Raw genomic sequence first — 14888 nt, forward strand, 5'->3', positions numbered from 1 at the left:
GGAACAGAACTTGTTCCTATTAATCCATTCCTTACTCACGGTTTTACGCCTTAGCGCAGCCTGTGAAGTGCGTGTAGGTGCATCCCATTTGGTGTCTGCTCTTTGGCACTAGAAGACAATCACCAGGAGGACAGGAACTGTGTCAATTTTGCATATCACCGCTACATAGAAGCCAAGAACAGAAACATTAGTTCAATACATGTAGGTTTCCCGAAGGAGTGAAATGAATGCATGACAACTGAGTACTGGACTATCTTCATTCTTCTTTGTTTTATTTTAGTTGCAGAATTAAGAAAAATCTTTGAACCAAAGAGGAAAGAACTTTTAGAAATGAAAAGGTAAGATATTTCTTGTACCTAATTAGAAAGTCGAAAAGCTTGGTGAAACAGTATTCCCTTTTCCCTTAGAATTGATTTCCGTGGCTCACTAGGCCCTTTTTGTTGTCTTGCACAGAAAAGAAAGAATCGCCAGGCGCCTAGAAGGAATTGAAACGGACACCCAGCCCATCCTCTTGCAGAGCTGCACGGGGTTAGTGACCCATCGCCTGCTGGAGGAAGACACGCCCAGATACATGCGAGCCACAGACCCGGCCAGCCCCCACACCGGTGAGCATGCCCGCCTGGTGGCCTGTGATCAAGCAGGCTGCCCGAGATGTTCCACAGAGGCTTTTTTATCCAGTGCTATTGGAAAGTGAGATACTCTGCAAAGACGAATTGCGTAGATGTACTGATTAAATACACGCGCTTGTAAAAAGCTTCAGCCACATATGTCAGCTCTGTCCTGCCTCACAGATGTGGTCCTCTGGTGTCACAGCAGTAAGAAATGATGCCCCTTGGCACACTGTTGGGTAATTGATGATGTCATTTCCCCCCTTGCCTGGGACCCGTAAAGGGCAGGAACTGTGTTTCCCTCTTGGTGTCCTCAGAGCCCTGGCACCAGACCTGTTGCCAGAGATCCTCAGTAAGAGTTTGTTGGAGGACTGAATGAGGCACATTTTTACAGAATCCCCAGGTCCCCAGCACAGGGCCCGGCTGCTCGTGGCAGGTAGCATTAAAAGTAAACCTGGACCTTGAGTGGGTAGGGCTCTTAGTCTATGTGTTCATGCAACAAAAATTCTATTTAAATTATTGTAATACATGTAATTTTAATACATGTATTGTAATACATGTAAATTTTAAATTCTATTTAAATGTAATACATGTAATTCTATTTAAATTATTATAATACATGAAATTGCATATTTATTTCCTGTTAAGCAGTATTTCAAACATAACCTACCTTTTTTTTTTTTTTTTTTGGATCACTGTCAATGTTTGAACATTGGATATTCAACGTGGCCTTGGAAGAGGATGACCCACATGGGGCTGTTCGTCCCACCCCATCCCTGGCTCTGTAGCTCTATGCCCCTGCTGCTGCTTATAGCCATTGTTTCTTAGTTTCTTCCTCAGAGGGGCTGTTGCTCTCACTTCGTGATGTGATCATTTCACTTGTCTAGAGTTCCTGAGCTTCTATGGCCAGAAAACTAGACAATTACGATTTTTTAAAATTCCATGAAGAATCAAGACTAGACAGAGTACCAAAATTTATGGCCAGAAATGAACGCTAGTGTATATAAAATGTGAATCTATGTATTACCATGATAATTTAAGCTTCACATATTTGTGAGAAATGGAAGACTTACTTAATAAAATGGTACTGGGAAAATAGGTTTTGTGCAGTGGGAGAGGGGACATAGCCCTCTTCTCACTTATATAAAACACAAAAATAAGTGCCAATTAGTCATATGATTAATTTTAAGAAAGTAATTTAAAAACATGAAAACATAGGTGAATATTTAATTCAAATTGAATGAAGAAGGACTTTCAAAACACAGAAACAGCTGTGGAAATCACACACGACCAGGCCAATTGACTTGACTACATAACAATTCACATCCGTACTCCAAAGAAAATCTAAAAAATTAAACAAGTTTGAAATATTCATGAATAAGATTAAGGTTCATGGTCCTATAAAAGTGCACACAAACCAATAAAAAAGGACAGTAGGAATCAGTAAAATACAGAGCAGTAAGCTTGATCAGATATTCCAGAGGAGAAAAAACAAATGGCTAATAAATAATTGGAAAATAAACATATTCTCTTTTTCTAGTAATCAAATGATATTTTGTAATTAACACTCAATGTTTTTAAGAGAACATAGATGGCAGATTCAAGTGCAAATTGATGCAAACTTTATAAAATTAATTTGACAGTCTAGCAAGTATCTTAAAATGATATACTTTTTTGATAATGCAGTTATACGTTTATGAATCTTGTCCGTTGTGATAGTAGTCAGAAAATCAGACTGATTAAAACTGAGAAACAACGTAAATGCCCAGGAATATGAGAAGGGTTATCTCAGTTATGGAATGCCTATTAGGCGGAATATTACGAAGCCTTAAAGAATGATGTCTCCAAAATAAGATTTCCAAATACAGGCAAATGTTTCAGACCAAACATTAATGGTGTATAAAACATAAATTATTTTATATAGAAGGAAAGAAGAAGTCAATTTTATAAAAGAAGGAATACATAGAAATATTTGGCAAATTATCAATTTATCATAATTACACATTAGTGATTATTGGTGATTTAGGGTTTTACCTTCCTATGTTTTCATGTTAACATGCTAGACATTTTCTGTATGTGTGCAACAGTTGGAAAAATCCACTAGTGTTACACACACACACACACACACACACCCCCAAGAACCTGGTACATATTGATAGTGCCCACTATTGTTCTGGTTACTATCAGATCCTGTGAAACCACAATCTGTCATATGTTAAGTTACAGCAGATCAAGTATCTTTTCTAGAGGGCTCTGGCCTCACCCATAAAATGCTAAACTCAAAAACAGAAAGGTAAATAAGTAAGAGGCAGCAGGCGGGAGCGAGGGGCTGAGCCTTAGTGCGGGCCGGGCGGAAGGCGGCTCACCCCGCCAGGACGGCTCTCGGCCTTCAGGTGTTTCACTGCAGACCCCGCACCTGTTCGGCAGCCCGGGATGTCGCCGTGGCTAGATACACCTGTGTGAGACGCGGGCCCTGCACCGCGCGGGCGCTCAGGCGTGTGCTGTGTACCGAACAGCGTGCAGTCGGTGCGCGCCTGTACTTGAACTCTGTCCGTGTTCCCCGTGTGGTTCCCTTGCAGGCCGGTCCAATGAAGAGGAAGACACTTCGGACTCCTCGGTGGAAAAGCAGACCCGCTCCAAACTCTACCCAGAAACGCCGGGCGTCCATGCTGACGCCTCCTGTGGTTCGGCTCTCATGGACGCCCCGGCTCTTGAGTCCAAAGCGGAGAGAATCGCCCGGTACAAAGCGGAGAGGAGGCGGCAGCTGGCCGAGAAGTACGGGCTAGCTCTGGATTCCGAAGCCGACTCCGAATCGCTGTCTCGATACACCAAGTCCCGCAAGGACGCTGATGCTGCCGACAGAAGGGGAGGGAAAGGCGACAGGCAGGCCGAGCCGGGCAAAGATTCGAGCTCCCTGTACTCCAGGCCCTGCGTGGCCGAGTCCAAGGACTATGCCCTCCACGGGAGTGACGGTCTTTCCGACACCGAGGTGCTGCTCAACGTGGAAAACCAAAGACGGGGGCAGGAGCCCAGCGCCCCCGCGCAGGCCCGCGACCTGGCCCCCACGGTTGACGGTTCCTCATCCTTCCAGTTCTCCGGGCGAGACTGCACCGCCTTCAGTGACGTGCCAAGGTCCCCAAAGCAAATGCACGCCGTGCCACCCGCCTCCCCGAGCCACTCTGCCGGTGACCCTCCACTCCCCGCGGAGGCGCGAGCCAGGTAAGCGTTCAGCGCGCGCTCAGCCGCCTTAACATCTTTGCTTTGCACCCCCCTTTGTCAGGGTCTGGGTATTCCTGGCATTCTGTGGAGGGTTCAGCTGGTGGAAGAAATAAGGTGACATAAGAGTTTTTGTTTCCACAGTATCAAAACAGGTTCTGTCAAAGCAGGAAGCTTCAACTTCTTTTTAAAAATGACCAGCTCAACAGGTGTCTTGGGGACCCTTTCATGGGAGCCTTGCTTCAGGACCCTTCTTTTTACTGTTTCTTACATGCCTTTAATAATCGTCTGTTTCTTCATTTTTCTATAATTATACCCAAGATTCCTTGGTGATTGTGTTGCTGTCATTTAAGATCACAAAGCAGAAGGACCCCCACTAACGCGGTGGACGGGCCTCAGTTTAGGGTATGAAGTGTGACTGCAATATATACTGAATATAACTGGGACGTATAGCAATGCAATTACATCTGCGAGCTAAGAAGGAAGCTCTGTGGAAAAGCACCTCATTTCAAAGACCAGGCGTTAGGTGTAATTTGTAACGTGTATAAAGAGTAGCTCCCATTTGGGAAAATCAGAAAAGGTATAAGACCAGAAACTCAAGCGCCAGAAGAAAATATGTGTTTCTAAATGTAAATGTAATTTAAATTTCTATTTATAAATGTAAATGTAATTTAAATTTCTATTTATAAATGTAATTTAAATTTCTAAATTTAGATGTAATTTAAATTTCTAAATTTAGATAAAATTTCTAAATTTAGATTAAATTTAAATTTTGGAGTCTAAATTAAATTTAAAATTTGAGATTTAAATATTTAAATAAAATTTAAAATGAGAGGTTTAAATGTTTAAATAAAATTTAAATCTCTAAATTTAAATATTTAAATTTTCAAATTTTAAAATAAATTTAGATGTTTAAATTTAAATGCAATTTAGATATTTAAATTCAATAAATGTGATGACCATATTTAAAATGCAATTTACTTAAACATCCTACTTTAAAGTTTGGGGTAATTGTCTGGGTCGACTCCTCAATGTGTTTTTCAGTCCAAATAAGCATTAGCTTCCCAGGTGAATTGAGGATTTGTGAGGATCAAGCAACTTTATTCTGGAAAAGAAGAAAGAAAATGTATGGGGAAATACTCATTTATTTCACACTGGGACAGAGGAGTGAATGTGGTCCTCTTTAGTGGCAATCGTACATCTAAAACAGTTTGTTTTACTTATGGGAGTTTATTGAGCCAGACTTGTTCCTCCTCACTTGATCATCCACACCAAAATATTTAGAGATGTTAGCTTCTTAGAGAATTAAATACCTAAATCCAGATACGAGGTTCTGAGGGCCTTTGTTCAGCCTTTGGACTTTTTGAAGTTTTGGGACTGTGACCTGTCGTCTCTTACTTTGAAATGAAAGTCTGTTGTTTGGGAAGCCTGCATTTCATAGTAGAAAAAGTGTTCTTGCCTTAGTCTCTATCAAAGCAAACTCTTCATGTGCTTCATGAGCAGGACAAAGAAACCTAACAGTCTAACTTAGAAAGGAAATTAGAGATTTACAATTACATGAGTTTTAAAAAGGTAGGAGCCTAATTGTTGATTGCCATATTATGAAAACTTGAAGTTGTTAACACGGCATCGGCATCCAGGTTAGTCATCTACATCGCATATAATAGATCCTCTGTGAGTTCTTGAATCAGCTATAATAATAACAAAAACTTGGTTAAGTGCTCCAGGTAAAAAGATAGGATACTTAATAGTTTTGCGTGAGTTAAAATCTTAATATTAAAAAATGTCCATAACGTGAAATATTTTTTTAAATTTTTTTAAGTGTTTATTTTTGAGAGAGAGAGAGAGAGAGACAGAGTGCGAGCGAGGAAGGGGGGCAGAGAGAGAGTGAGACACAGAATCGGAAGCAGTCGCCAGGCTCAGAGCTATCAGCACAGCCAGATGCAGGTTCTCATGAACCATGAGATCATGACCTGAGCTAAAGTCGGATGCTTAATGGACTGAGCCACCCAGGCACCCCTATAATGTGAAATCTTAAGAGGTGTTTCTTTCTCAATTATTTGGAGAGCCATTACTTGTAAGTTTCCATAAGCCTAGTCTCAGTCTCTCAACACTGGACTTCCACAAAGAGAGGATTAAAAGAATTAAATTGTAAAGGAATTCTTGAGGAGGCACGTGCTTTATTTATGTGTTTTTTAATTAAAAAAAAAGGTACTGCTTTATTTATGTATTTTTTTTAATTAAAAAAAGGCACATGCTTTATTTTTTGCAGCATTCAAGGTGTACAATTCTATGATTTATAGGCAGAGAAACAAATCATTTCATATATATTAGGAAAATACTGAGATATATTTGCATTAAAAAGGATGGAACATAATGTGTGACAAGTATGAAATTAAAAAGTAAATTAAGATATATGATAAAATAAACAGTTTGGAGGTTCCTCAAAAAGTTATGATCCAGTAATTGCACTATTGGGTATTTAACCCAAAAAGGTGAAAACACTAACTCAAAGGGATACATGCACCCCTATGTTTATAGCAGCATTATTACAATAGCCAGATTATGAAAGCAGCCCAAGTGTCCACAGACAGATGAATGGGTAAAGAAGATGTGATACATGTATAGTGGAATACCATTCAACCGTAAGAAAGAATGAAATCTTACCATTTGCAACAGCATGAATAGAGCTGGAGAGTATAATGCCAAGTGAAATAAGTCAGAGAAAAACAAACACCATATGATTTGACTCATGTGGAATTTAAGAAACAAAACAAATGAGCAAAGGAAAAAAAGAGAGAGAGAGAAACCAAGAAACAGACTCTTCACTGTAGAGAACAAACAGATGGTTGGGGAGGGGAGTGAGGGGTTGGGTGAAACAGGTGATGAGGATTAAAGAGTGCACATATCATGATGAGCGCTGAGTAATGTTTGTAATTGATGAGTCACTATATTGTATACTTGAAACTGATATAACACTGTATGTTAAAAAAGGATTTATTTTGTAATGAGTACAGTAATTCATCTTGTATAGATGGATTTAAATGGATTAATATTCTGCTTAGATGCTCTTTTTCTAGAGCCAGGAAATTCGGGTGTCAGAGAGCCATTGTCGTCTGATTTTCATTTGGGAGGAAGAAAGATAAAAAACACTTTGTGAATTATGACAATAACCAAAGAAATCTTGGTGACTTAACCATAAATGAAATGTCATCTGATATGGAAATATGCAACAGAAAAGTTTAAGGAGATTAAGGAGTGATCAAAAAAACTATCTGTAGATAATGAAGTTATTTTATACCACATGTATTTGTGGATGTGTTCTAGCACTGAGATGGAATATTTTTCTCACTGCTGTACTATACGCTGTCATCACCCAGCTCTGCCAAGTATTTGGGCTGTTAATTTCTGAATTAACTCCTTCCCATTGCATCGTTTTATTTTGTGGTCACTAGAAGAGGCTGGTTTTTCTTCATTACTTAAATATGGAATACATCACTCATGAATATACCATCAGAGACTTGCTAAAAATTCAACTGTGAGCCAGACATCACATGCATGGCTTTCATATGTACCCATATACGCTAACACATATACACCTAGAACAATCATTAGTTCTTGTACCATTAAGAGCGTTCTAAGCTCAATAACAGTCTTAAGGGCAATATTTAGCTGAGCAGTGAATTTTCACTGATTAGAATTATTTAATGTTCATTTGAACATTTATATGATGAAGAAAATATGTACATTTGTCACAAAGTCTTTAGCTCAGAAATCCCGTTAACTGCCCGGGAGTTCAGGTACATACTTCATTCTGAAACAGATGGACAATATGTATATTAACAGAATAGAGCATAAGACACCTCTTTTTAAATTTTTTTAACACTTATTTATTTTTGAGAGAAAGAGCATGAGTGGGAGAGGGGCAGACACACACACACACAGAATCCGAAGCAGGCTCCAGGCTCTGAGCTGTCAGCACAGAACCCGACACGGGGCTCAAACTCACCAACAGTGGGATCGTAACCTGAGCCAAAGTCAGACGCTTACCCGACTGAGCTACCCACGCGCCCGGAGCATAAGACAGCTCTTAATCCTCATCCCCCAATCCCGACAAGCCCCTTATATTTAGAATTTCAGCATTGTGTTTTCTAGAGAGGTAGTTTTGCTGATATGAACCATTCTTTGTTAATTCAGCTATTATGAATGCTAATAAAATGCAAAGGGACCTGGGGCGTGTGGATTATTCAGTTTTAAAACTCTGAGCTCCTGCTACTAATAGAGATCCTGAATCCAGAATTCTTGCTGAATTTGCTACTTTTTGTACCTCTTACGTAATTAAAAAAGAAAGAAAACGTACCATATTTGTTATGTCTGTGAGGGGAGAAAGTTAATTCCCAGGGCCCACACCTGCTCTTTGCCTGAGCGTCCACTGTGACTCCCTGTTGTCAGTGACTTGGGTGTTGGGCAAAGAAGAAAATTATACTGAATTTCCCAGTGGTGATCCACTCTAGAAAACCCTTTTTTATTTGTTTTCATGACTCCACTTCTATGCTGGCCAGTCCTTCTCCCACTAAGCAAATTGTATCATTAGCAAATGAACATGGTATGCAGAGGCATCACTGAAATTTGACCTGGGGAGGGCTGCCATTGGCTGATGGTCGTTTGGACAGGGCTCTGATGACACCAGACCTGTGGCTTGGCTCAGGAAGCTAGACCAGGGCACCCTCCGCAGTGTGCCTTTTCAGAGACATGGTGACAGGCAGACTCAGCCAACTGAGAAGGAAAGAGATTTAGGCTATGCTCTTGTAATTTATTTCTGATTGTATGTGCTCATCTCCCAGGGAGAGGTTCAGTCTAAAAATGGTCTTCAGAGCCTCAAGCTCATTGTTTTCCTTCTTATTTGTCTGTTAACCTGACCTGACAGAAAAATCTACAAGAGGGGGAGCCTGGGTGGCCCAGTCAGTTAAACTTCTGACTCTTGGATTCAGCTCAGGTCATGATCTCACCGTTCGTGAGATCAAGTCCCACATCGGGCTCTGCGCTGGCAACATGGAGCTTGCTTGGGATTCTCTCCCTCTCTCTCTGCCCCTCCCCTGCGTGAGCTCTTTCTCACTCTTTCAAAATAAATAAACATTAAAGAAAAAAGAAAAGAAATGTCTACAAGAGAGTGGTATAGAGGGGAAAAGCTGCCGCTGGCCATCAACATTGGTTCCTCAGCCCCTGTCCCCCCAGGGCACGAGTGTCCCTAACACAGGCTCCAGGTCAAGGCAGATGTCCCGGGAAAACATAGATCTCTAAGACCTAGGTCTCTAAAGAAGAGACCTCTGGGTACTCTAACAGGTCACATAGCGGGATAGAACTATTTTCACCTTTCAGCCCTTGTACCCCCAAACATCTCTTCACCCTGCTCTATTAGCATTTGGCTCGTAAAATATGGTCAACTCCTATTTTTTTTTCTTTTTCTTCTGTTCTCACTAGCAAGTATCCCCTTATGTTCACTGAATTAAATATGAATATGTCACACAAGATGCTAGCCGGTGTGTCCTAAATTCAAATGTCTGCCAGATTTTAAATGCAAAACTGCGCCTGTACACACGCGCCCTCACGCACTTATATGGCAGCACACAGACACAAAGCAATCATTAGCATTTTTCCCAAGCAAGCAACTCGAAGCAAGTAAACTGTTCATTTTAATGAGATGCCTAAGTTAATAACCATTCTTCTTAAGCTGAATACTGTTGTATAATTAGAAGCTGTTATGTAATTAGAGCTGGACACCCACAGGGTGAAACTAATTCTACTGTGCTGGATTTTGACTTCACTTTGGCAGCAGGAAGCACTTTTTAGCCTGTTGACTCTGAGCAGTTACAGGGAGTTAAAGCCTCTCTCTCATTATATACTTAGGGATACAAACCAAGAGCAACTCACGACCTCTATGACCGTTTAGGGTGAGTTGCCACATCATAAGAAAGTTCTGTTACATCCAGGGTCACCATCTCACTGTTCTCTTGTCCCCAGTGACCCTACGGTCCTCTCCCAGGGGAGTGACCTCTGCACTATGGGGATGTTGGCTCACCCCAAGACCCCACAAGAATAGATACCCGACGTTAACGACTTGTAAATTCTTAGAAGCAAAAGTAATCCTGGAGATTATTTAAAAATCTCTTTTCTACATGAAAAAAATGAAAGATTAAAGAATTTAAGTGATGGGGTTAGGACCACGTGGCTACTTTGACAAAGCTGAGGCTAGTATCCATCACCCGTTTATTCGTCCACTCAAGTTCCCTGCATCTGTCAAGCTCTTTCCGTTGCGTCTGCTCTCGCCGTTTATGTCAGTTCTATCAGGTAACACCGTGGAAAAGCGAGTGTGCTGGTTTCGCCCTTCGAAGGTTAGAGGTTTTTAGGAAAGAAGACCGGGGGTATTAGAGAAACAGTTTATGTGCATTTACATAAGGTACTTAAGAACTTTGCCCTTATAAACAAAATGAAAACTTGTAGTTTAGTAGAGTTCAAACTCAGTAGGCATCCACGTATCTGTGCATACCTCATCGGCATTGGATTAATTTCAGCTCTGAGGTAGTTTAGCTAATCATCGAAGAAAATTATATTGGGTCTCCTGTGTGCCAGGCACTGTGCTCCTAATTGGCTATATTATTTAAAAAAAAAAAAGTATAGGAAATAATTACAACATGATGGGGTAAATAAGGTTCTAGAGATCAAGGTTGGGTGCCATGGGAAAATGTTGATTGTATACCAATTTTCCTCCTGTGGAGATGTGGTCACGTTGAACTAAGTCCTTAAAGATGTGGTGAGTTTGCTAGCCATGGAGGGGAGGCTACTCCCAGCACAAAGGCACGAACGAAGACTTAGAAGGAGGGGGTGGGATGAGGCCAAGTGCCACATGGGGAGCAGTCATGGGGCACCTCAGATGACACGACAAGGCATTTGGCCTTCACCTTGTGGACAACGGAAAGTGAAGCGTTTGAAAGCAAGGATGATTGATTGTGTGTTTTAGAAAGATCGTTCTGGAGGAATGTGGAGGGTTGGTCTGAAGGAGAATTGATTCCAGTTAGGGAGACCACTGACGTGGTGATTGCAGTTACCTAGGCATGAGATAATGAAGTCTGTGCTTCTAAGTTGAGCTTTGTCATTAACGTGGTCCTTGGCATTAACTTGGCATTTCATGAGATAATCTGGAAGATATCAATGATAGGCTGATCCTATTTCTGGAGGAGGTGTTGTAAATAAGTTCGGTGACGGTAAGGGTAAGGAAAAGAGTGGAAGGAAAGATGGAGCAGAAAGGGAGACGGGACAGAAGAGAGCACGTGTACCTGCAGTAGGGCTGGAAACTAACAAGATGAAATTTAATCAAGCCCTCTACTTAGAGGGGGAAAAAATCAGTGTACAAATTCAGGATTGGGAAACCTGATTTAATAGTAGTTCATGGGAAACAGACCTAGGAGTTTTAGTTGACAGAAAATTCTTTATGTGACTGCCAAAATGGCTGGTCCAATCTTGGGGTGCAGTGATGAAAGTAGCCCAAATAATCCTGGTCCCTCTGTGTTGTGCAGTGGTCAGGTTACATCTGGGTATCTCATTCTAATTGAGCTGTTGACAAGTGAGAACATATCTAGAAAGTCTACTTTCCTGTTTGCCCTGCTTTCTTGACCTTTCCAGGTTTTTATAAACGTCTCCCTGTCGTAATAGAAACTAGAATCATTTTTGGAGTCTCTTACACATTCTCTGGTGCTTAGACTCTCAAACCAGTCTGTTCTCATTATCAGATTGTCATTTTCCCAGTGCACTTATAAGACTGAAGCTTGGCTTGGCATACGGAGCCCTCATGTTATCAGCCTGGCTTCTCAATGATGATGATTCTGCCAAAAGGGAGAAGAGGAGGGAAAGGTCACGAACCAAATGAGGAGTCTCACAAATATAGTTTCACCTGCACCTCTTGTCTTAGAGCCCCATGCACACAAGGCTGACATGCCCAGATTTACCAATTCCACCAGAATCCCCCGAACATGGCAGCATGAATTTGGTATTATGCCACTCCATAAGATTGGTAAGGATGATCCACTAATAACATTACTTTAGCACAGGCCTTATGCAAAGGTTACTTCCCTTCTCTGAGTCATTTTCATGTCTCTCCATCTCCGCTACTGCCTGGCATCTGGCACATAGTGAGTGGATCCATAAATCATTTTTGCATGAACGTTCTGTTGTTTTCTGTACTTTCTTGAAGCGTCACCCAACAGTAGTAGCGATACTTGAAATAGCCCCAAATCGCAAACTGTTTATCAACCCACAGCCCGTGAGGGACTTGTGCCTACATGTAAACCGTGGGCCCTTTCCTTCGTCAAGAAAGTACATGCTATGAACAAAACGTCAGCTGACGTAAACAGCAGGCTTCGTGATGTTGTCCTTGTCCACTCCGGTGCAGGCCTTTTATCTAATCACAGGCCAGCGACACCAACCAGAAGAACGTGCTTTGAGGAGCACCTGTTTATACTATAAGGCTCTTTCCACTTGATCTGAGGTCAGAGTTCTTGTAGATGATCTTGAGTCAGTGTGCTCGTAAATACTATTAAACTACAAGTGGGAATCGTGATGTGGGGGAACAACGTGGAGAGACACTTCTGGGGCCTTCTGAACTCCATCTCCAGTCCTAAATGGCTGTTTCTAGGTTAGCCTCACAGCTAAGGCAGCGAAGTCACTGGATCACTTTGTACTAGCAGTGGTGGGTAGGAATCTAAGCGGGAGCCAAGGAAATACAGATCCAGCTGGGAACTGGAAGCTTGAGCCACTTTGGAAGGCCGCTTCCAGCACCTTCCTCAGACTCCTGTGCCTTTATGGATAGTTCTTTCCGTCTGCACACACCTTCTGTCATTGCACTCGCTTGCCTGAGGCCTCAGCATTTAGGCATTCGGTACTGAGGTTAGTTCAGAGAGAACCTGAAAGAACTCTCACATATTTATCCTGTTTCTGCCCCAAGAAGACTGTATTTCTACCTTTTTGTTACCCAAGAAGTCCTCACTTTATAATCCAATAGTGACATGTTTGTTAATTGAGGAATAATTCACATCAAAATGCATACATTTTCCATTTAAAATGCACCAACTCAGGTTGGTGAGTTTGTGGAAACGTGTAATGATTACCCCAGTTGAGATAGAAAAGATTTACATTGATTGTTGACTCTGTTTGCAAGGACCTAATTTAGCTGCCATAGCCTGATGGCATCATACACTCAACTCATGTTGTACAAAACCAACCCTTCTCAGGGTGCCTAAGTGACTCAGTGGGTTAAGCATCTGACTCTTGATTTTGGCTCAGATCACGATCCCACGGTTGTGAGTTCAAGCCCTGAATCAGGCTCTGTGCTAACATTTAGAGCCTGCTAGGGATTCTCCATCTCCTTCTCTCTGTTCCTCCCTGACTTGTGCTCCCGCACTCGTGCGCGCACACTCACTCTCTCTCTCTCTCTCTCAAAATAAACTTAAAAAATTAAAAAAAAAACCCTCACTTGGTTGATTTTTTTTTTTTTAACCAAGTTTTACTTATCAAAAATAGTTAAGCATAGCATTAAGGAACACTCATTAAATAACAGCATCGATTTAATGTTTAAAGAAAGAAAATGAACTTAAGGCATCATTGCCACTATTCAGATGTGATCTCTTTTTTTGTTTTTAAACTGACCTGGTATTCTACTACTTCTCCAAAACAGTGGCCCTTCGGCTGTAGAAATAAATGTTATACTTTTACAAAATGATAGACTTTTTCTTCTGATTTTGGGCATCCCTTAGCCACCTGTCAGTATTACAATCAGGCTGTACCCTGTGGTGGTGGAAAACTGAATCCAAAAAGTCCCATTATGTTCCATCGTTTTGGAGTGCCTGTGAATCAACCAAATCAGTTTTATAACTTTGACCCACCATTTCGGGGAGCCATGCATTTAATTCGAAAGGAAGAATTTGCCTTCTCTACCAATGTCAACACTTAAGAGTGACCACTCTGAGTTGTTTTCTGCTCTTTACTAGGTTTTTCAGCCTCGCTGGGCTTTGGGGAGAAAATTTGAAGGAAAGAAAGAAAAAAGATCTAAGATAGGTTTTGTGGAAATGACTGGCCCACATTTTCATTTGGTATTTATTCATTTACACATATTTTTGCTTTTAAAGAATGAAAAAAAAGATACTTGCATTTAAAAATTCCATGAACTGCACCAAACATCTGTGTCAAAGTAAATAAATCCCTTAATTGTGACTGCTGTCTAGATCGATTGTAATGCTAAACTGAATTATGGTTTTTAGAAGTCTTAAGTCTTTAAAGTATATTTTTTGAGGTATAATCTATGTACAGTAAAATTCACTGTTGTTAGTCAACTTCTATGAATTTCGACAGATATATAAAGTTGTGTAACTCTCACTACAATCAAGATACAGAATCATTCCATCAGCCCAAAAATTCCCTCTTGGTCAACCCTTCCCACCATCACCAGGTCCTGCCAACCAACAAATAGTCTGTGTTCTTCACTATAGTTTTAGATTTTTTAACATGTAAAATCATATTCCTTGACTATTTCATTTTTGTTAACTCAAAAAAGTCATATAAGAATTGGATGAAATTGTTTTTTTTTAAACCAGAGAAGAAATGTTAATGTCGATCGTTTATAATATCATCAGAAAGGGATCCATCTTGGATGATTGTGGTGTCAACTTGCAAGGTAGTTTATACAGAGTTGATTTTACATTTCAGATTCCCTAGTGACTACTCAGCATGCAATGAAGTCAGGTGCGCACGCTGAAATTCTTTTCCCTGGTGCCAGCATTGTACCCGTGTCAGGGCTGACACATGAACGTTGACTATCGAGTTGATATTTATTTAGCTGTTGTGATGTTGAGCTTCAAAAGTGCCTGTGCAAGTGGGAATTAGGTTGTGTGAATTAGGTGTCATGTCACATTTTCATATTTTGTGCATGCTAGAGGAGGAGGGGCAGCCGAGGACCCAGTCCAGCTGAAGCATTCCCTTGGGCCTCAGGGTATGTCTGATTCTTCCCACTTCACG

The 14888-nt window shown here is 41.0% G+C and overlaps 1 protein-coding gene across 1 annotated transcript in view; it reads left to right on the forward strand.

Moving 5' to 3' along the window:
• The window catches only part of SVIL (supervillin), a 104243-nt gene that overhangs the window by 17459 nt on the left and 71896 nt on the right, over window positions 1-14888 (forward strand). Inside the window, 3 exon segments of the mRNA XM_042991325.1 lie at window positions 281-338; window positions 454-605; window positions 3188-3827. Of these exon segments, the coding sequence (XP_042847259.1) occupies window positions 281-338; window positions 454-605; window positions 3188-3827 (850 nt within the window).

The sequence above is a fragment of the Panthera tigris genome, chromosome B4, assembly GCF_018350195.1.
Source record: "Panthera tigris isolate Pti1 chromosome B4, P.tigris_Pti1_mat1.1, whole genome shotgun sequence".
Lineage (NCBI taxonomy): Eukaryota > Metazoa > Chordata > Mammalia > Carnivora > Felidae > Panthera > Panthera tigris.